This window comes from Oncorhynchus masou, chromosome 24 (genome assembly GCF_036934945.1).
Source record: "Oncorhynchus masou masou isolate Uvic2021 chromosome 24, UVic_Omas_1.1, whole genome shotgun sequence".
NCBI classification, from domain to species: Eukaryota; Metazoa; Chordata; class Actinopteri; order Salmoniformes; family Salmonidae; genus Oncorhynchus; species Oncorhynchus masou.
In genome coordinates this window covers 68,180,674-68,201,231 of record NC_088235.1, presented here as the reverse complement: position 1 = coordinate 68,201,231, position 20,558 = coordinate 68,180,674, and the positions used below count along the sequence as shown (strand labels likewise).

At 40.8% G+C, this 20,558-nt stretch overlaps 1 protein-coding gene across 1 annotated transcript in view; it reads left to right on the top strand.

The window, feature by feature from the left end:
- Window positions 1–20,558, top strand: part of LOC135512524 (adhesion G-protein coupled receptor D2) — a 149,783-nt gene that overhangs the window by 44,010 nt on the left and 85,215 nt on the right. Inside the window, exons 15-20 of the mRNA XM_064934632.1 lie at window positions 613–716; window positions 1,788–1,890; window positions 2,079–2,232; window positions 3,054–3,187; window positions 3,690–3,805; window positions 5,204–5,324. Coding sequence (XP_064790704.1) covers window positions 613–716; window positions 1,788–1,890; window positions 2,079–2,232; window positions 3,054–3,187; window positions 3,690–3,805; window positions 5,204–5,324 — 732 coding nt within the window. The remainder of the gene's footprint in view (window positions 1–612; window positions 717–1,787; window positions 1,891–2,078; window positions 2,233–3,053; window positions 3,188–3,689; window positions 3,806–5,203; window positions 5,325–20,558) is intronic.

The following is a 20,558-nucleotide window of genomic DNA, read 5'->3' as shown; positions in this document are numbered from 1 at the left end:
TTCAAGGGTTATTCTTTGTTTTTACTATTTTCTACATTGTAGAATAATAGTGAATACGTAAAAACTAGGAAATAACACATATGGAATCATGTAGTAAAGAAAAAACTGTTAAACAAATCAAAACAGATTTTATATTTGAGATTCTTCAAAGTAGCCACCCTTTTCCTTAATGAGAGCTTTGCACACTTTGTGGTAGTGGTATGTTTCAGTTCTGATATCGCATCAAAGAATTTTGTACACATGCACGCACAACTCCAGCAACTGTTGGATTTGTAGCCAGGACAAGCGTAGTTCAGCTCTGCTCTGCTTAGTAGGGTTATTTGTTGTGTCAGGTATTCCTCAAATCAAGCTCATCTAATGTCAGTCACTTGCACTTATTGCCATCAGACTGTTGCAAACTTGTATTGTGCCACATTGCCCAGTAGATGTCACTGTTAGTATGGAGAACCATAGGCCTCAGGCCATGTAGGAGTTAATCAGCTATAATATAGACTTGTTCCTAGTGATCAGTACTCAGTGGATGATAACAAGACTTATGTGTTGACTGTGTTTTGACTGGCTTGTCCTACTGTGTGTATGCGTGTGTGTGCTTTTCTCCCTTTCTCTCCCCAGTGGACTCAGGAGGAGGAGGATATTTTGACGAAGCTGACGTTTATCGGCTCTGGGGCCTCTCTGTGCGCGCTGGTGTTGACCTTGATGCTGTTCACCGTGCTGGAGTGAGTGTTTTATTAGCCAGTCGCCAAGCTGCTACTTTTGAAAAAACACCACCACTGTGAAACTGGGAAGAATTTGAGCCAACATGGCCTCATTGAAGACATTTGTTCTCTCTAACTTAGCTTCACCCTCCAAAGCCAGCATGGCCCATTTCTTAGTCAGCACTCACTGGAATATGATATTTTAGCCATGCAAAAGCAAACAACAACATTTACTTAAAGACAGTAAGAGAAAACAAACATTGTAAGCAAGCCCCTTTAAAAGCAATCCATCAGTAGCTACATTCACAATTAAACCTGATTTAACAGCAGAACTTCTCAACAGTAAGTTGCCACATCCAGAGTTCGGGTTTCTAACTCCATTTGAATTTATTAAATTCAGGAGATTCACTGAAGACATTTCGCATTATTTCCAATGAAGAGTTGTCTGAATTGAAATGGAATCGACCCCAACCCTGGTCAAACCAGCCAACAACATATCATTGGAATCATAGAGATACAATTACTAGAATTGGGTTTTCCCATTCGTCAATGTAATTTGTTTCAAGTAAAATTGTCATGATCTCAAGGACTTTGTCCCTTCTAGTAATTATATTTCTATGGTCAGAATCCTGCCAAGTCATCACTGATGCTCTGTTTTAGAAGTTTTTAACAGTGCTAATGTAGTAATTAGCACACTGCAGGTTTATGGTGGCATTAAAGGGCAGCAAATTAACTCATCAATGGAGATCCAAATCAGCATGGGAATTGGAATAGCGGGAATAGGCGACTTGACAAGGAGATTTATGAGCCAGTCAAACCTAAATTATCCCAGACACACCCTATGGCACACAGATGAAAACAAGAGATGGCTGGTTATTCGCCAATACTTCATTTGAATAACAACAATGGGGTTGGATAAATCACAGAGTGAGCCTTTAAAGCCATTATATTTGCTGCTATTACTTTCTTTCTCATACATTCTGAAAGTATACATGTGTAATTATTGCAAAGATACTTGATTGAGGTTTTATTGTTATGCCGTCCTGTTAAAATATAAATGTTTTCAACACTAAATCTTTTGATTTTGTCCAGCATTCCCAAATCGGACAGGACGTCTATCCACAAGAACCTGTTCATTGCTCTAACCTGTGCCCAGATAGTCCTTCTCTGCAGTGGCTCAGCTGTCAACAACAAGGTAGGCTAACAATCTTGGCTAACTGTGGGGCAGAATAATTAACTTTACAGTTAGTTAGCTACGGCACCTCTCTTTGCTAGGAAACCGCTACCCCTGAAACGGATAGGGTGGCTCCACATTTTGTGACGTATCCTCTTACAAAGCGTATTGGTCTGCCGTGTTGTTTATCTGACCCTTGACCCTGTCAGGTGGCCTGCACCCTGGTGGCGGCCCTGCTGCACCTTTTCTTCATGGCTGCCTTCAGCTGGATGCTCGTGGAAGGACTGCTGCTCTGGAGCAAAGTGGTGGCGGTCAACCTGAGCGAGGACCAACACATGAAGTACTACTACCTCATTGGCTGGGGTATGACACAGAAGAACAAGATAGAAGAAGATTTATCTTATTAGTCCATTGAGAAACAATGTCTTTTCCATATCCCATTCTCCCCAGTAGACATACTGTACACATACACTACATGTATTATTTTATACTAATACAATTTCTCTGAGAAATATATATTTCTTTTCAGATCCTTCCTATCCTTCATCTGCTGTTATGGACTGCCCTCTTCAGTTCAAACCACAGGTTTTCAGTGGGGTTCAAGTCCGGAGACATAATGTTGATTTTGTGGTAAATTAACCATTTCCTTGTGGATTTTTATTAATACTTGGGGTTATTGTCTTGCTGGAAAATCCACTTTTGGCCATGTGTCAGCCTCCTGGCAGAGGCAACCAGGTGTTTGGCTAAAATGTCCTTGAATTGAAGAGGGCAGCCCATAAGAGCAGACAAAGGATATCAAGGATCTGGAAATATTCTGTATGGAGGAATAGTCTAAGATCCCTCCCAACGTGTTCTCCAATCTCATGAAAACATTGGTGTCATTATCCTCTCAAGGGGAGGGTGCTGGAGTATTAAAAACGGGTGAAAATAATTTTGTCCCCCATCGTTTGAGATTTTACTTGTTAAACAAAATATCTTTCTCTGAGCAATTGTAATAGTTTAAAATAATATAATTTCCCATTTGTTTTAGCATACAATATAGCTCAGTATTTGTATTATTTATTTTATAGAGAAAATAATTATGTACCTGACTGTACATACACACATACAGTGCATATACACACACACACTCAGGAAGAACTGATCTCTCTTGCTCTAGCTCTCATTCCTTCCCTCCCTACCAGGTCTGCCAGTGCTGATAGTCACCATCACCCTGGCCTCTGCCTCAGGGAAGTACTCTGCTGATGGCCACTGTTGGCTCAGTGTGCAGAACGGGGTCATCTGGGGTTTCGCAGGCCCTGTCATTTTCATAATTATGGTGAGAACACATGAACACACGCACATTTTTTTTGCTCGCATTGCATTGTCTGAAAGCATTGAAAATACACTGAAAACATCCCAAATACATAATCTATACAGCTAAAATCTACAATGCCATGTAAAAACAAGTTGACATTAAGGTTAAATAAATTGTTCTTTCTCAATTTACCAAATTTTGCTAACCGTTACGTTAGATAAAATCAAGAAGTCGTCATGAAAAATCTTGAGTTACAGCTCACTTTGAGAAAATCCTGTGAGTTAACGCGATGTTTAAAGTTTAATGTTTTTATCGTTTGCCAGCCCCAAAATTCTACTAATTTAACTCTAACAGATGACAAAACAATGTCTTAGATACAGTAAGGCCTTCTGAATACAAACAGTACCTCTCACATGACCTGCATGTTTTAACCAAATATGTACTGCATTTACACTGTTGAAATGTATGTGAATATATTGTATGTCTCTGTCTAACCGACAGTGTGTGTGTGTCCTCTCATCAGGTGAACATCATGGTTCTGATGCGGGTGGTGGTCATCACCATCTCCACAGCCAAGAGGAGGTCCATCATGCTGGCAATGGATAGCAGTCCTGTGGAGCAGGCCTATGAGCAGATCAGGTATGCACCACACAGGGGCGTAATTTCATTACAGTTACTGCCACTGGAATGGACTACTACTAGGTGGTAGACAATACTAATGTAGTTGTTCTATGTCTTTGCAGAAGTTCCATGGTTTGAGGTTGGTTTTGTAATCTGGTTAGAATTCGTTTTTAACATTGTGCATAAAGCCGGCAGGTATAATACTTTCATTACTTGTTATAAGCATGTATGAGGCATTATAATCTCTTAAACAAATAACTCTATGTATATAATGACTCTATGCATTTTTTTGGTCTTACAAAACATTGTGGACATCCGCTCTTTCCATGTCATGGACTGACCAGGTGAATTCAGGTGAAAGCTATAATCCCTTATTGATGTCACTTCAATCAGTGTAGATAAAGGGGAGTAGACAATTGAAACATGGATTGTGTATGTGTGCCATTCAGAAGGTGAATGGGCAAGACAAAAATATTTAAGTGCCTTTGAACGGGGGATGGTAGTAGGTTCAAGGAGCTCAACAGTTTACCCTGTGTGTCAAGAACAAAGACATCCAGCCAACTTGACACAATAGTGGGAAGCATTGGAGTCCAAATGGACCAGCATCCCTGTGAAACGCTTTCGACACCTTGTAGAGTCCAATTCCCTGACGAATTGAGGCTGTTCTGAGGGCAAAAGTGGGGCGGTGCAACTCAAAATTAGCAAGGTGTTCCTAATGTTTGATATACCCAGTGTACATATTAACTGATTGCAAGATATTAACTACACTGCAAGAGGTGAGGTAAAGTGTGTTGGTATTTTTCTCTTTGTTGTTTCCTTTACCCTTTGTATTGGATACAGTGTGTGAAATTTGAGTGTAATTATTCATTCACTGAAGTGCTGTTTACAATCTATCAGTGGAAATCATTTCAACATGTAAATGTTTTTCCTGCAACTCAGCTGCGCTGGTCACAATAACAACTCTGTGGAGGAGGAATATAAATGTTGGTGTTGAGCGTCAGCCGGCCAGCCCGATGGCAGCCAGAGTGGAAACTTAAACACATTCCTCCGCTGAATAAACTAGAGCCCTCTCCAGCCCCACAGCTGGTGCGGTTTAGCGGTCACCTGAACTGGAAGGTAATTTCATCCTAAACAGAATTAGGGAGCGATTTAGTGTGGAAATTGTCACAATATGAGACTAACCAGCCGCCCCTGTTGTGCTTGGGTCGACCCTCCTGCCAACCTGCCCTATTTGGCCCAGTAGGGAGCCAACCACGTCCAACCAAGCCCATAGCGTTGCGCACTGATCCGATCCAGAATGGACGGGGAGTTTCAGTGTGAGGTGCCTGGATTGGGTGGGTAATGGGGAAACTGTCTACAAGCATGGTGCCCAGTCCTTCAATTTGTGTCGATTGGCTTGTGGTTGCTTTCTCTCAGGGCTGCAGTGAAAGCGGTGCTGGTGCTACTGCCAATCCTGGGCCTGACCTGGCTCTGTGGCGTCCTGGTGCCCTTCTCCATAGTCATGGCCTACATCTTCATCTTTCTCAACTCACTACAGGTACTGGCCACATACTTTCACTTATCTAAAAAAACACATCACTCTTTCTGTTGTTCAATTTGTTTTCACCCATACTGTCTCTGTGTGTTCTCTCTCTTCCTCTCACTCTTTCAGTCATTCTTTGTCCCTCTGTTGTCCTCTTTCTCTCTCTTCCTCTCAATTCGGTGTTATACACGTATGATTGTATACGGATGTGTAGATTATTTGCTATAGGCCTATTTCATTGGAGGCCTACCCAGTAGAGGGACATACTGATTTGTAGATGTTGATTGGAGAATTAACAAGGATTGCAAGACCACTAACCACCAATAGAGATGGAAGTGGCTCAAGTTTCAGTTGAGACCGTTGTTCTTTGAAAGGCCTCTAGGTTTTGCTGAGTGAATGGGATGCTTTATTAGAACCAAGCTCGGAGATTAAAAAAGGGACACAATCAGTATTTGTGGCAAATAGGGACTCTCATTTTACCATAAAAAACATCCCCATCGTTTTTTAAATGTTTTTTTTTTATCAGAAAGCATTTTACTATTATGCATTCTCGTGATTCTCTTATTCTGACAACAAACTCTCAAGGTTTCAGTTTGTGTTTGTTGGAGACAAGGTTGACTTTGACAGGAAATGAGAAGCATTCTGCTTGTGTTAAACAGGTGCTTCTGTTTTTCAGTGAAAGTTACAAAATGGTTTCATGAGCTACTACAGAATTTACAGGCTGGCATCTTGATTGTCAATTGTGTTCATGTTTAAATTGTTAATTTTTCAGCTATAAAAAAACATGTTTTTGTTATTTTATTTAAGTCTTTTATTTACAGTGAACAATGTACATCATTTCAGTCAAATTCACCACTTCGTATCATGTTATTGATATTGGATTCAGTAGTCATGTAAATAAAATATTTTTTTAAACAGTGAAATAAGGTATTTTTCTAATTAAATTTCATAAATATGACACATACAACATTCTGAAAACATGAATACGTATTTTCTTATGTTTTATCTCAGCAGTGTACCCAGGAGTTAGCTTTCATTTTTACTTCCGACCCATAATTAACATCAACTTGAGAAATATCGGTTTTCACATGAAAACATTAATTCCAGTGTAACTTAATTATCTTGCTTGCCTGTGAAAATAGGACAGAGAGAGGGAGAATAATGTAATGCTCAGAATGCGGTCTACCCTGGTGTGCAGTACTCGCACTACTCACATCCTGCTTGGCAATTTGTAGTCATCTTTAATCAGTTGTATCTTTAATTGAGCCGTATATTTAACAAGAAATCAATAGAGATTTAGCCCGAGTCAGATCATTAAGAAAGCCCTCTCTCTTTCTAACTATAAATAGTTATGTTTCTCCCACATCTAATTACATTTTTTATCATAACAATAATTAATGCAGGCTATCTTAGTAGTCGGGGTGGAGTAACATAGCTTTGATGGATGGCTTCCACTTTAACAGTAAAGTAGAAACATAGAAACAACTTTTCCTCATAGTTTTTCCTCTGAGCCCTGCTATAAGCAATAGAGCAAACTGAATGAAGAAATGATTTCGGGTCCTTCAAGCTTCCGTTACCTCACTAACATGCAACACGACTCCTTTAACATCATATTATCCACGTGATCGCATAGCAGACTAGTTATAATATTTTTATGTCTATATTCGTGACGTAATTGGAGCATTACCAAGACAAAATATACAGTTGAATTGCTCAGATACAGGTAATAAATGTACAACTTTCTGGTCAGGACAGTGTTTTTAACTGCCTGTGTAATGTTAAAATAGGCATGTTTGCGGTTTAGATTCAATGTTAGCGGTCATCATGCCTTGAGGAAATCATCCTACACATAATCACTGTCTGTATTTATCACACCAAAAGTCCCAGCCCATGTTTATCGTGTCAATCTTAAATAAGGTAACAAATAGCACTAACCTGCACCTTTTTGTAATTCACCAGTCAAGTACAGGTTTTTTTATGTGACCGTGTGAGTGAGTACCTTTTACTTCTATCATTGCTAAATAATGAAATGAAACTAAATAAATGAAATGGCCATCCAAACGGGACTATATACATTTTTCAAATGACTGCTTATTGTGTGGGGTCAGACTGGTCCACAAACCTCGCCTGAGGATGAATTAATGAAGTGACGGGGCACTCCGTGTCAGTTGGTGTGGCGATTGGGGCCCTATAATAGCCAGCTGCTCCTGAATTCTGTAATCGGCCCTGCTTTAAAGGCTTTGACTGTAGAGAATAGGGCCAGACCACCCCTGCTATGCAGAAAACTAGTCCCCCGTTGCTAACCGTGACCTGGCATTCAGCATATTGTCACTTATTAGATATACCTTGTTATTCGGGATACAGGCCAAATCACTTATTAGATTATTGCTCTTCAGCTAGAGTGTCACTCATGTATTGCATAATTTCTCAACTATGTCTTTCAAGTATATTATTCAGTATTTTGGGACTGTTAAAGCTGAAAATGTCAGATCACTATATACTAGATATTTGCTCAGCATGCTTTGAATTCTTATCAAAGAATTACGGCTTCAGAGGGTGGACATCCGGTGAAACAAGAAGTATCATGCATATAAAAAGCATTTTTGAAAGTATTAATTGCTTTGTTGGGAATTTGCGCATCCAGCTGGAATGCCAGCTATTGATGGAAGCTGTTTGGAATCCGAGGCTAGAGTTGAGTCTTTGATTTGATTGTCGCCATCGCTCTGTTTTTAGTCTTTTAGGAAGTATCGCATTTGTTTGATGGCGAGGGGATGGAAGTCAGCACAATTTCGGTGAGTCACAGAGACGGTTCTCAGCACTAGGCCCAGTGCAGAGGAAACATCCTGAGTGCTTTCTGTGATCTTCTAATTGTACTGAGAGTCTTTTCGGCCCGGTCTTTTCCACTGGAACATGAAGAAAATAGACGTCCCCTGTGTACAATTTAAAATGGATTCATCTGTTTTCCTGATGATTTCCAGGCCCATGTGGTACCCCCTTTCCTCTCTTCTCTCTCTTGCATAGCTCTATCTTTCTTTCTCTCTCTCCCTTTCTCGTAATGCAAGCAAGGCTCAGGCTTTGGAGCAAAATCTTGGGAGCCAAAACATTTATCTTGTTTTTGCAAGTTTCTCAATGTATCTTCCACGTTTTTTCACCTACTTTTTGTGATACATTTGAATTTGGTGTCATCGGTGACTTCTTGATGCATCACGTAGGCCTATACTGATCTCCAGTTCTGCTGGAGATGTATCTAACTACAGTATATCCTCGTTCAAATGACATTGATTTCTTGGCGAGGAAAAACCTACTTGAACATTCTGAAATTCTAATGGCCGCCCATAAAGATGATGAAATGCAGGAAATACATAATAATGCACGCAAAACCTCAAGTGATTCTGGCATGTGATAAAAAGGGGACGTTTTAAGGACGTTTTTTTTTATTTGTGGCTATTGTATTTTCAGTGGGGTGGCCAAAGCAACGTAACGCTTAAGCTGCTTGCCTTTACTGTTAAATCAATAAAACAGATAATGTTGACAAGCCTTTTTCATCGCACTCCTCCCCCCTATTGGGTGCTTGACAAGATTGTTTGAGTATTTACAGTGTTGTTGTTCTCTTTTCTTCTTCTTTTTTTTTGCAGACATTAACCGACCATGATAAACAAACGAGCAAACACGATCATGCATTTTCTTACACACCAAAAGCTCACAGACCGTTTATGTTTTATTTTTTCACTGATACACACAGGGAGTGTGTGCGTGCGTTTGTGTGTGTTTGTGTGCATGCGCGCATATATGTGTGTATTTTTGTGTGGTTTTATACCCTAGCATTTCCTCATATAACATTTGTGTGGTTGTTTTTGACTCATTTGATGTTTTGCATTAAGAGCAACAGCACATGGTTTGGTAGATTCTCAATTTGCTCCATTTTGAGTAAGCACCCATTGGTTCTGATTGTATTTACTATATCATGTAATTGGTCCTTGGTATATATTATAATATACTGAACAAAAACATAAATGCAACATGCCACAATTTCAGATATTGTTTTTATTTTATCAGTTCGTATAAGGAAATCAGTCAATTTAAATAAATAAATTACTCCCTAATCTATGGATTTCACATGACTGGGAATAAAGATATGCATCTGTTGGTCATTGATACCTTCAAAAAAGGAAGGCGCAGGGATCAGAAAACCAGTCAGTATCAGGTGTGACCACCATTTGCCTCATGCAGCGAGACACATCTCCTTCGCATAGAGTTGATCAGGCTGTTGATTGTAGCCTGTGAAATGTTGTCCCACTCCTCTTCAATGGCTGTGCGAAGTTGTTGGATATTGGTGGGAACTGGAACACGCTGTCGTGCATGTCGATCCAGAGCATCCCAAACATGCTCAGTGGGTGACATGTCTGGTGAGTATGCAGGCCATGGAAGAACTGGGACATTTTCAGCTTATACGAATTGTATACAGATCCTTGCGACATGCTAAAACATGAGGTGAATGCCGCGGATGAATGGCACGACAATGGGCCTGAGGATCTCATCACGGTATCTCTGTGCATTAAAATTGCCATCGATAAAATGCAATTGTGTTCGTTGTCCATAGCTTATGCCTGCCCATACCATAACCCCACCGCCCCCATGGGGCAATCTATTCACAACGTTGACATCAGCAAACCGCTCGCCCACACAACGCCATACACGTGGTCTTCGGTTGTGAGGCCGGTTGGACACACTGCCACATTCTCTTAATCGACATTGGAGGTGTTTTATTGTAGAGAAATGAACATTCAGTTCTCTGGCAACAGCTTCTTCAAGACTTGAGACATCTGTGGCATTGTGAAGTGTGACAAAACTGCATTTTAAAGTGGCCTTTTATTGACCCCCAGCACAAGGTTCACCTGTGTAATGATCATGCTGTTTAATCAGCTTCTTGATATGCCACACTTGTCAGGTGTATGGATTATCTTGGCAAAGGAGAAATGCTCACTAACTGGGATGTGAACACATTTGTGGACAACATTTTAGAGAAATAAGCTTTTTGTGCGTATGGAACATTTCTAGGATATTTTATTTCAGCTCATGAAACATGGGACAAAATCTTTAAATGTTGCATTTGTATTTTTGTTCACTGTACATTTACATTTTAGAGTGATACAGTATATCGAATAGTTTCATTGATATTTCATTATGTCCCATTCATCTGAATTAAGGTAGTGGGAGAGTCCTACAATAACCAAATTACACATAAAGACAAAAAAGTATGAATTGGCCACCAAGCTCCCTCATACACTATATATACAAAAGTATGTGGACACCCCTTTCCAAATTAGTGGATTCGGCTATTTCAGCCACAGCCGTTGCTGACAGGTGTCTACAATCGAGCACACAGCCATGCAATCTCCATAGACAAACATTGGCAGTAGAATGTTCTTACTGAAGAGCTCAGTGACTTTCAACGTGGCACTGTCATAGGATGCCACCTTTCCAACAAGTCAGTCAAATTTCTGCCCTGCTAGAGCTGCTGTAAATGCTGTTATTGTGAAGTAGAAACATATAGGAGCAAAAACGGCTCAGTCTTGAAGTGGTAGGCCACAAAAGCTCACAAAATGGGACTGCCAAGTGCTGAATCACACAGTGCGTAAAAATCGTCTGTCATTGGTTGCAACTGTCACGACTAAGTTCCAAACTGCCTCTGGAAGCAACGTCAGCACAAGAACTGTTTGTTGGGAGCTTCAGGAAATTAGTTTCCATGGCCGAGCTTCCGCACACAAGCGTAAGATCGCCATGCGTCAGCTGGAGTGGTGTAAAGTTTGCCACCATTGGACTCTGGAGCAGTGGAAACACATTCTCTGGAGTTATGAGTCACGCTTCACCATCTGGCAGTCTGACGGATGAATCTGGGTTTGGCGGATGCCAGGAGAACGCTACCTGCCCGAATGCAGAGTGCCAATGATAACATTTGGTGGAGGAGTAATGGTCTGGGGCTGTTTTTCATGTTTCGAGCTAGGCCCCTTAGTTCCAGTGAAGGGAAATCTTAATGCTACAGCATACAATGACATTGTAGACGATTCTGTGCTTCCAACTTTGTTGGTTTGGAGAAGGCCCTTTCCTGTTTCAGCATGGCAATGCCCCTGTGCACAAAGCGAGGTCCATACAGAAATGGTTTGTCACGATCAGTGCGTAAGAACTTGACTGGCCTGCACAGAGCCCTGACCTCAACCCCATTGAACACCTTTGGGATGAATTGGAACGCTGACTGCGAGCCAGGCCTAATCGCTTAACATCCGTTCCTGACCTCACTAATGCTCTTGTGGCTGAATGGAAGCAAGTCCCCGCAGCAATGTTACAACATTTAGTGTAAAGCCTTCCGAGAAGAGTGGAGGCTGTTATAGCAGCAAAGGGGGGACCAACTCCATGTGAATGCCAAAGATTTTGGAATGAGATGTTTGGTGAGCACGTGTCCACATACTTTTGATCATGTTGTGTATATCCCTAGAATATGAGAGGATTTTAACTCCTTCCCGGCCGTCTTTATGAACTTGTGGACCATAAATACCACCATGCCTCATCTGTGCTCTTATCAAGCTGGAAATAAATAGCATGGAGGGGGGCTTCACTTGGCCATAAATCGCCAACCCTCCGTCATCCAATCTCCGTGCAATGTCATTCAATAGCTCCCTGCTATCCATTACCTGGGCATAATGGGCTCCTGGCCATGCATTGTCCGTCTTATTATTAGCCCATAACTTCTAACTATCAATAACTTTTGAGTGCAGTGGGACCGAGAGATTGGGGGAGGAAGGGTGAGAGTGAGAAAACAAATGGGCTGGGGCTTGGAAGTTGGAACTTTGTGAGTTTGCTCATTGTTAATAAGTGTAGAGGAAACTACAATATTAGTTATAGAATAGTTGTTGCTTTTAAAGTTGTTGGTGTTTATGGTTTTGTTTTTGTGCAGCAGAGGTTATAAGGCATTTAAAATGTCTGTTTTTGAACCACCAGAGGGCAGTGTAATTTCAGTCCTTCAAGTTCTTACTATTACAGTGGGGAAAATATGATGAACTTGTGCAAATATTTTTACTTGTGCACTTTCTTGTCAAGCTTTTTAATTAGAAGTTGCTGATGATGACAATAGCATTTACATTTCCTTTGAAATTAATTGTCAGTGCCTGGATAGAAATATAATTCCAAATGCATTCAACAGCACTTCAGAAACGGTTTACTTTTTAAATCATGTTTAATGCTGAAGGAATAGATTTGATAAGCTAATGTAATGATGATATGTAATTGATTTGTTGTGGAATTAAGTTTTAGCATGTTTAAAGAGGCTACTTTCTGATATTTGAGATAATAGATATTTCCCCATCTTAACTTCAGTGCCTAAACCTAACATCTTATTTTTCTGATTAAAATATGTTGTATTCCCTGGGCATTCTGTCAAAATTATATTTTATTTAATATGTGGTGTCATATATAATATATTGTCATTTGTCATGATGAGATTTCTGAATACCCAATATGGTGTCGAAAGAACCAATATAATTTGTGCTTTACCATGACATGACTGTTGCTCAGTCAAAGATGTCATCCAGTCAATTAATCAATACTGGTTCTATACACATTGGCTGTCCGAATGGCATTTTAGAAGCCAATGGAACAAATTACATTTAAAAAAAAATAGGAATTTTAGCCAACATGGCTGCGTTTACACATGCAGTCCAATTCTGATCATTTTTTAACCAGTTGGTCTTTTGTCCAATCAGATCAGCTCTGAAAAAGATCTGATGTGACTAGTCAAAAGACCAATTAGTGGAAAAAATATCAGAATTGGCTGCCTGCATAAACACAGTCTTAGTAGTCAGGAATCAGGGCTTTGGGCTTTTTGTAAGGACTTTTTTTACATTTTTGTGTGTGTGTGAGAGAGTGTGTCTACCTGGGCCAAAGACATAGTCATAAGAGCATAGCGTTTTTAGACACTCAAGATGTTCTAACTTAAACTCAGTTCTAACTAAAACTCAGAATGTTTCTCTATTTGTTGAATGTGACTTTTTTTCACGTTTTCCTTTGACGGGTTGTTTTGACATTATTTTGACTGATTGTTTGACTCATTGTGGCTGTTTTGACAGGCCCTTTGAGCTAAGCCTTTGACTGGGGTAATTGTAGGCAGTGATGATAACTTTCCCTTCTGCCCGACTTCTAAGGCTGTCGAAAAAGTCTTGGCACTTTAAATAAGTGTTAAGGCTTTATGAACCCTTTAAAAGGCATATAATGATTTTTCAGAAATCATTCATAAGCAAATGTCACGATATAGTCTATTAAGTGAGGCAAAAGGGTCTTAATGCCACATTGGGCAAAGCACCAGGTGGATTGAGCTTTTTTATCATCCCTTATGTTGTATAACTTTGCTTATTAATTATATTTAGTGCTTATGAAGCCTCTGAATGCCTCCTGAAAGAACTGGACATTTCTTGTGGCCTTGTTACTCAGTGGGCCCTGGGCCTGAACCTCTGGGAGTTACGCTTGTGCAGGATCAGGGTAAGTTCCGTCTTAAATTCTGCCCACTTTTCCGATATTAACTCAAAATGCATCGTCACAATGGAACATTGCTCATGATTTTCTAGTCACGGACTGAATTTTGTGTCATCCTCTGAATTCTGCCCTTGACATGAACTTGAAATACAACTCATAAACAAGATATTTCTAATAATTTTCTAGTCATGAAGTGAATTTGGTGTCATGTCTCTGAATTGAGTGGATTAAAATGGATTCAATTGAGTTGACCCCCCCAGTCCACTGGCTGGTGATTGTCTCTGATTAATGGTGGTTGTGGCCAAGGAGGAGATCAGGGGGCCGTTTACACTCCTTTCAGCTGTCGCAGCTGTGTGTCATGCTTCAGTTCCCCCCCCACACTAGCAATCCCCGGTGGAATTTTTTGGCCATGCGTACGCTCACTCGTATGGATGCCAAGATACCTCCATCGGGGGCGCCCTGGGAGTGGGCCTGGGTCATGTTCTCTGTGTGTGTGTGTGCGTGTATGTGTGTCTCCAACGCCCGTCACCTCCCCGTTTCCCACCTCAGACAAAGGGGAGACTGGTTATTTTAAATCCCAGCGCACGACAGGGAACAAAAACAGGAGTCCAGCTTTCCAGGCAGTTGTCCAGTCAGTCAACTCACATGAACTCTCCAGCCTCTCCGGGGCAGTGTCTCACACACACACACACACACACACACCTTTCCTCTCTCCCCTGCGTAGACACACACACAGGGTTGGGTAGGTTACTTTTTAAATGTGATCCGTTACTAGTTACCGGTCCAAAAGTTTAGATGACCTAACCCAGTAACGTAATCTGATTACTTTCAGTTACTTTTGAATAACTTTCTCCTTAAGGGGCATTAGAATTCATGTGTCAAACCTATTCCACAGAGGGCCGAGTGTCCTTAATTGATGAATTAAGGTCACAAATTAGTAAGGAACTCCACTCACCTGGTTGTCTAGGTCTTAATTGAAAATTGAAAACCCGCAGACACTCGGCCCGCCGTGGAATGAGTTTGACACCCCTGCATTAAAAGAAGACAAAAATGATTAATCAAATGCCTTTGGTGTGTCATCACAGTGGTCTCTGACTTGTGGTTAGACTCGCTCAGGTGGAACAAACTTTAACCTGCGCCTTTTTTCAATGCTGAATTGAATGCCATTGAGAAAACAGAAAGGTATCATAATATTGTTGCTTTTTTGCAAACATCCTTTCTGAATATAAAAGTAATTGTCTACGGTAATAAACTAGATCTACATCTAGTTAAATAAAGGTCAAATAAAAAAATTATAAAACACAGACACACACACTCCCACTGTTCCCGAGTGGCGCAGCGGTCTAAGGCACTGCATCTCAGTGGTAGACGCATCACTACAGACAACCTGGTTCGATTCCAGGCAGTATCACAACCGGCCGTGATTAGGAGTCCCATAGGGCGGCGCACAATTTTCCCAGCGTCGTCCGGGTTTTGCTGATGTAGGCCGTCATGGTAAATAAGAATTTGTTCTTAACTGACTTGAATAGTTAAATAAAGGTTGAATTTAAAAACACACACAGCCCAATGGTCAGATTACCAGGGAAATGTTTTTCACGTTGAATTGTTTGAGACGGCAGCAGGCAGGAACACTATCCCCCTAGGAGTCCAGTGCCTTTGTAAAGTTCAAAGACACAGCCCCTACTCAGTGTGGAGATATCTCGCATCACATGCTAACTTAAATAATGCTAATATTTTCTGTTTTCCCACAACTGTACTTTTTCAGGGTAAACTAAAACCTTTGGTAACACTTCATGATAAGCATTAATAATGCATTTGATAAACTATTGATGAATATGTAGTTCTGGGTCCAAATTATAGTAAAACAATGTATTTATAAGTAGTTGAATAGGTATACATTCATTAGACACTCTGTAGCAACAGGTAATAGGGTATCACTATGTAGCATCAGGTACTAGGGTATCACTTTGTAGCAACAGGTAATAGGGAACTTGTAGTGTCAAATACATACAAGCACATTAATAACAGGGCATGCGTATATCATCCAATAACTGTATTCATAAATGTGTTCATAAATCCCCCCAAAAATACAGGGTGCCTGAGAGGACAGGGTAAAGGGCACAGAGGAAAAAGTCAATTGCTTGCTTTTTTATTTATCCAGGTGAGTCAGTTAATAACAAATTCTTATTTACCGGCACAAAACAATGTTAAACAAGATTACAAGGTCAGTGTTGTGTCTTACTATGAATTCCTAAGAAGATGGCATTTGCAATTAGGTCATAGTGTGCTTTTTTAGGTAGTATATTTTTGGGGCATTTGCCTCAAACTTGTTCTTGTTATTTTTTCATGTCTCATTTCATGTTACTTAACTTTGGAAGTACACTGTCTAAGGAGAACACTGACACATTTCATATTGCATTTCCATAACTTCTTATGGAAATAAATGAATGTTTTATGAATGAATGTTATCAATAAAATATCAACTCCTTAAAACCCTTGTCAAAGTCTCACAAATACAATTGAAGAATGATATTGGGGTTAATTCCATAAAAATATTTTTTAAGTCCAATAGACCAGCAGCGCATAAGTGAGCAATATGTGGTATTTAAGAATAAAGAAGGGCCTCATTTTGAACCAAACGCCATCCGAGCGAAAACCCAAAAACCTGACTATATCGGTGCTGCTGGGAAAATAAGCCGGGAAGAATGATATGCTTCCTGTCAAAAGGAGAGAGAATTCTAAATTCCTGCCGTTACTCACGACACCACCACCTCAAAAAATACCCTTACTTGTATTAAGCCCACTAGCATTTATTTGCTTTAGAATTTACCTGCCAGCTCAATTTAGTAATAGCCTATGTCATATGAAAGCAAACCATAGTGCAAGCCCATGACCCGAAACACATGATCAGCTGACTCTCACACTTCATGACCCTTTTTATAATAACACAACACCCCCTCCCCCTTCCTCTGCCCTCCCCCTGCCAACCACCCACCTAGCAGTGTCAGGAACCACTCCGACGACTCCAACACTGAAATAACACATTCAGAACAATGACCATTCTATTTATAAGTTCAACCACTTCTTTGCCTTCTCCGACCTGTTGTGAGCTCACAGTTCACACAGACGTGCTCGTCTGGCTGTGACAGCAAGATGGGGTAGGTTTGGTGGATTAGTTAGTTAGAAAGGGGAGCCCTCAGCCCGACCACATCGCAGTCATATATTTTAAATGGGTTTGAATCTATCTAAGTGCTGCAGACTGTTTGGCCTGCTTTGATGCCTACTTTGCAGATAATTAGTGAGAACTGGGTCAGCATGGGGCAAGGCAGCGGCATCTTTTAAATATTTTGTTGGGGTGGGGTAAAGGCCGTCAAATACACATGCCAATTTGCAAGTGAGCTATTCGCTTATTTTCTCGCATGTGAATTAAACCAAAATAAACACCAATGTATTATTCAGGGGCCTTGACTTTGTAAATCATTATTCCTTTTCGAAAGAAAGCTTAATTGTATGTCATAGCTATTATTGAACAGAGAAAGGAAAGTTCAGTCTGTCGGTTTATCTAAGAATTTACGCTGAAAAGGGATGCTATGCATTTAGATTTTTTTTCCCGCATAAAGATTGCCCAGGGAACTACCTGGCTATTTCAAACGTTACAGCATTGTTGTTTCAATGTTACAGCAGCATTGTGTAAAGCAAACATGGCATGGAGTCACAGACAGTGAAAACAACGGCAGCCAAGGGGATGTCACTCAGCCTCAGCCCCTTTGGCCTTTTGCCCTTCCTCCCATGGCCGTGCTGTGCTTTCTCACACACACAGGACAGGGTGAGCCACACACACAGACACAACCTGGCATCTTGTGTCATTTCCTCCGCGCACCGCCGAGCCGCCTGGCCCTAATGAGAGTTTACAACGACATGCTGATTCCTATTAATCTGGTTATTGTCGACTGGAGGGAGGGAAGAAGGGAGGGGTGGAAGGAGGTAGGGAAGGAAGGAGAAGGGAGGAGGTAGGGTTTGTGTTAGAATGGGCCCACGCTGCTGAAGTTGGGAAAAAGAGTGCGCTCTCTCTCTCTCTCTCTCTCTCTCTCTCTCTCTCTCTCTCTCTCTCTCTGACAGATCGGGGCACCACCACCTCCCTTTGCTCCAACGTTACACTGAGCAGATGTGGTTCCCCAGTTGTTATTCCTAGTAATTATCCTCATTAAGTGAAAGCATGTGCCAATCAAATGCCTTTGAGAAGGGCCCCGGCCGGGGCAGAAAATCGGCCTAACACCATCTCAAAAACGTCAAGCCTGTGTCATTTGGACTCATTAGTAGGCTAGATTAAAGAGGTTAGTCGACCAGGAGTTAAGAAAGTCCCGCGGAACGAGAGGCTGAGGCAGCGACGATATTGCGACTCGTTTCACTTTCCTGTGGTTGATAAATTTTATGATTATCACGTTTAACACTTTGCGATGCTCAATCACATGAAAAGGCCGAAAAGCCATATGGGCCTTTTTTAATCCCCTTTTTAAAATGTAAGACCTCTTAGATAATTACTCCTTAAAAGCAGAGAAATAAATATACACAAAAAAACTATTCCAAATTCAATGAGTTGAGGATTATTGTAATAAATTCTAGTATAAATTATATTTTACGAAATTGTTGAATCATTTCTTCTACAGTCGGAAGAGGGGAATATTTTATAACATCTTAAATAGGGACACAAAAACACAGAGCCATACAGATAGAAAGAGAAAAAAGACAAGACAAGTTCCCCCCCAAAAACAAGATATATGAAGTCTTCATGTCGATGAACTACCATTCGTTTTCACTTTGAAGTCCCGCGATCCGTAGTAAACTGTGATTGCATGTGACAGACTCCGGGTCCCCTGCTTTATCATGATGGATACTCCGGCAAAGTGCCTGAACTGCCGCTGGCTCCACACGTCACCGCAGTTGGCATATGCCATTAACCCCAGCTCGCCTCACCTCAGGTGGGGAAGAAGAATAGAGGAAACACGTCCCTAGGATCCAGGAATTGGGATAATACTTCTCTCCCTCGCTAGTGCAACTTTCTCTGAGTTTGCATATCAGCGCATTTTATTTATTTTTGTTAGTGTGATTTTGCTCCGGTGTGTTGTGTGGTGTTTCTAATGCACATAGAAGCTTGTTTGTGTGTATCCACCAGTTACTACACAGTCCTTTCCTATCAGACGACCAAAAAAGTGGAGTTTTTGGGGAAGTTTTAAGTTTGCCATTAATGAATGGAATGACATATAAGAATTAGCTTGAGCTGTTGCAAATAGTATCTGCTACAAAGGGTAGCTAATGTCTAGTCCAAATAGACACTGTTATTATGATTTTAATATAATAAGCCCAGCACAATGCCTGAAAAATACAGTCAATACACTGTGCTTACATAGGAGACTCACAAAGAGAAATAGTAAGTTGGCCTTCTTCTCTCCCCTTTTTTCATGCCGTGAAATTGAAGGTATCCTGCAAAGTATCACATGTTCTGCATTCAGTAGGTGTTAGTGTAGTGATGATGGTAGAAGCGTGCCTGATTCTATCCACAGTCAGTTGGACTATTCTCTCTCAGTTCAGAGCCTAGAGCGGAGTGTTTGTGTATGAGGGAGATTCCCAGCCCAACCCAAACTCCAGCTGCTCACTGCTTCTCAGAGATGTAAGTTCGTTTTCCACCTCCACCCCACCCCCGTTAGTGGAAAATGTGTAATTAAAATATGCCCCAAGATTGACAGAGGGGTCTCATGCAATTTGACAGGGGGGTGCCCAAAAATGTCTGTTGGATATCTAAGTATTGTTAATTGAACAGCTTTCTGGCACTCAGGCTTCTCTTTCCTTTGCCAGTTCAAAGAGTTTGGTTTGACCCATGTGTTAAAAGTTTGTATCAGTTTTCTGCGTGTATGTTTTCCTTGGCGCTGGGAACATGCAATGCCAAATTGTCTTGTTTAAAAGTGTGTTTGTTTACAGTTCGTTCTTTCGCCCTTATTTTCTTCCACATGTGTACGCTAGGATAAATCCGGGTATACGGTTACACACTCAGTTGGATTCGAATCGTATTGTAGCAGGCAGATTGGTGTAAACGTTCCAGAATTAAGTTAACACACCAGACAAAATCAGTACATTAGTGAATGGAAAAGCTGCCACTCGAGTGGCTTCGGTTGGTGTACTTAAAGAAGAACAAGTACAATAAGAAGTACAATAGTGCTCTCATCTGTTACCGAAGGAGGTTCATCAATAACATTTGGCCCTCTGATGTAAAATCAATACAACACACACCGACACAATGTTAGACCGATGGTTGTGACATCTGTCATCGACTGGCTATAAAGATATGTCACCATTGATTTTACGGGGATAGTTTTTTTCACCTTTCTCTCCCTCTCTCTCGTAGTTGTTAGGGTGTAATGGAAAAAATAAATGAATGTTATTATGAATGAGGCATGGTCAGCCTTGCCAAACTCAATTAATATTAGAGAAACAATGTGAGAAAGAACACTGTGATTAGATCTTTCAATTTTCCACGGGATGCTTTGCTGGCAGTTTGAAAATGGGGTGGGATGCTCAAGGGGGGAAAGAGTTTTGTTCAGCGCTCGCTCAATACATGTTTTCCCTGACCTTCCAAAACTAGCCCTTCTGAATGGACAACTCTCTCCTGAAAACCAGAACATTATTTGGTGTTTAGGGTCCTCTGTGAAATGTTAAGGTTTTTTTTAGGCT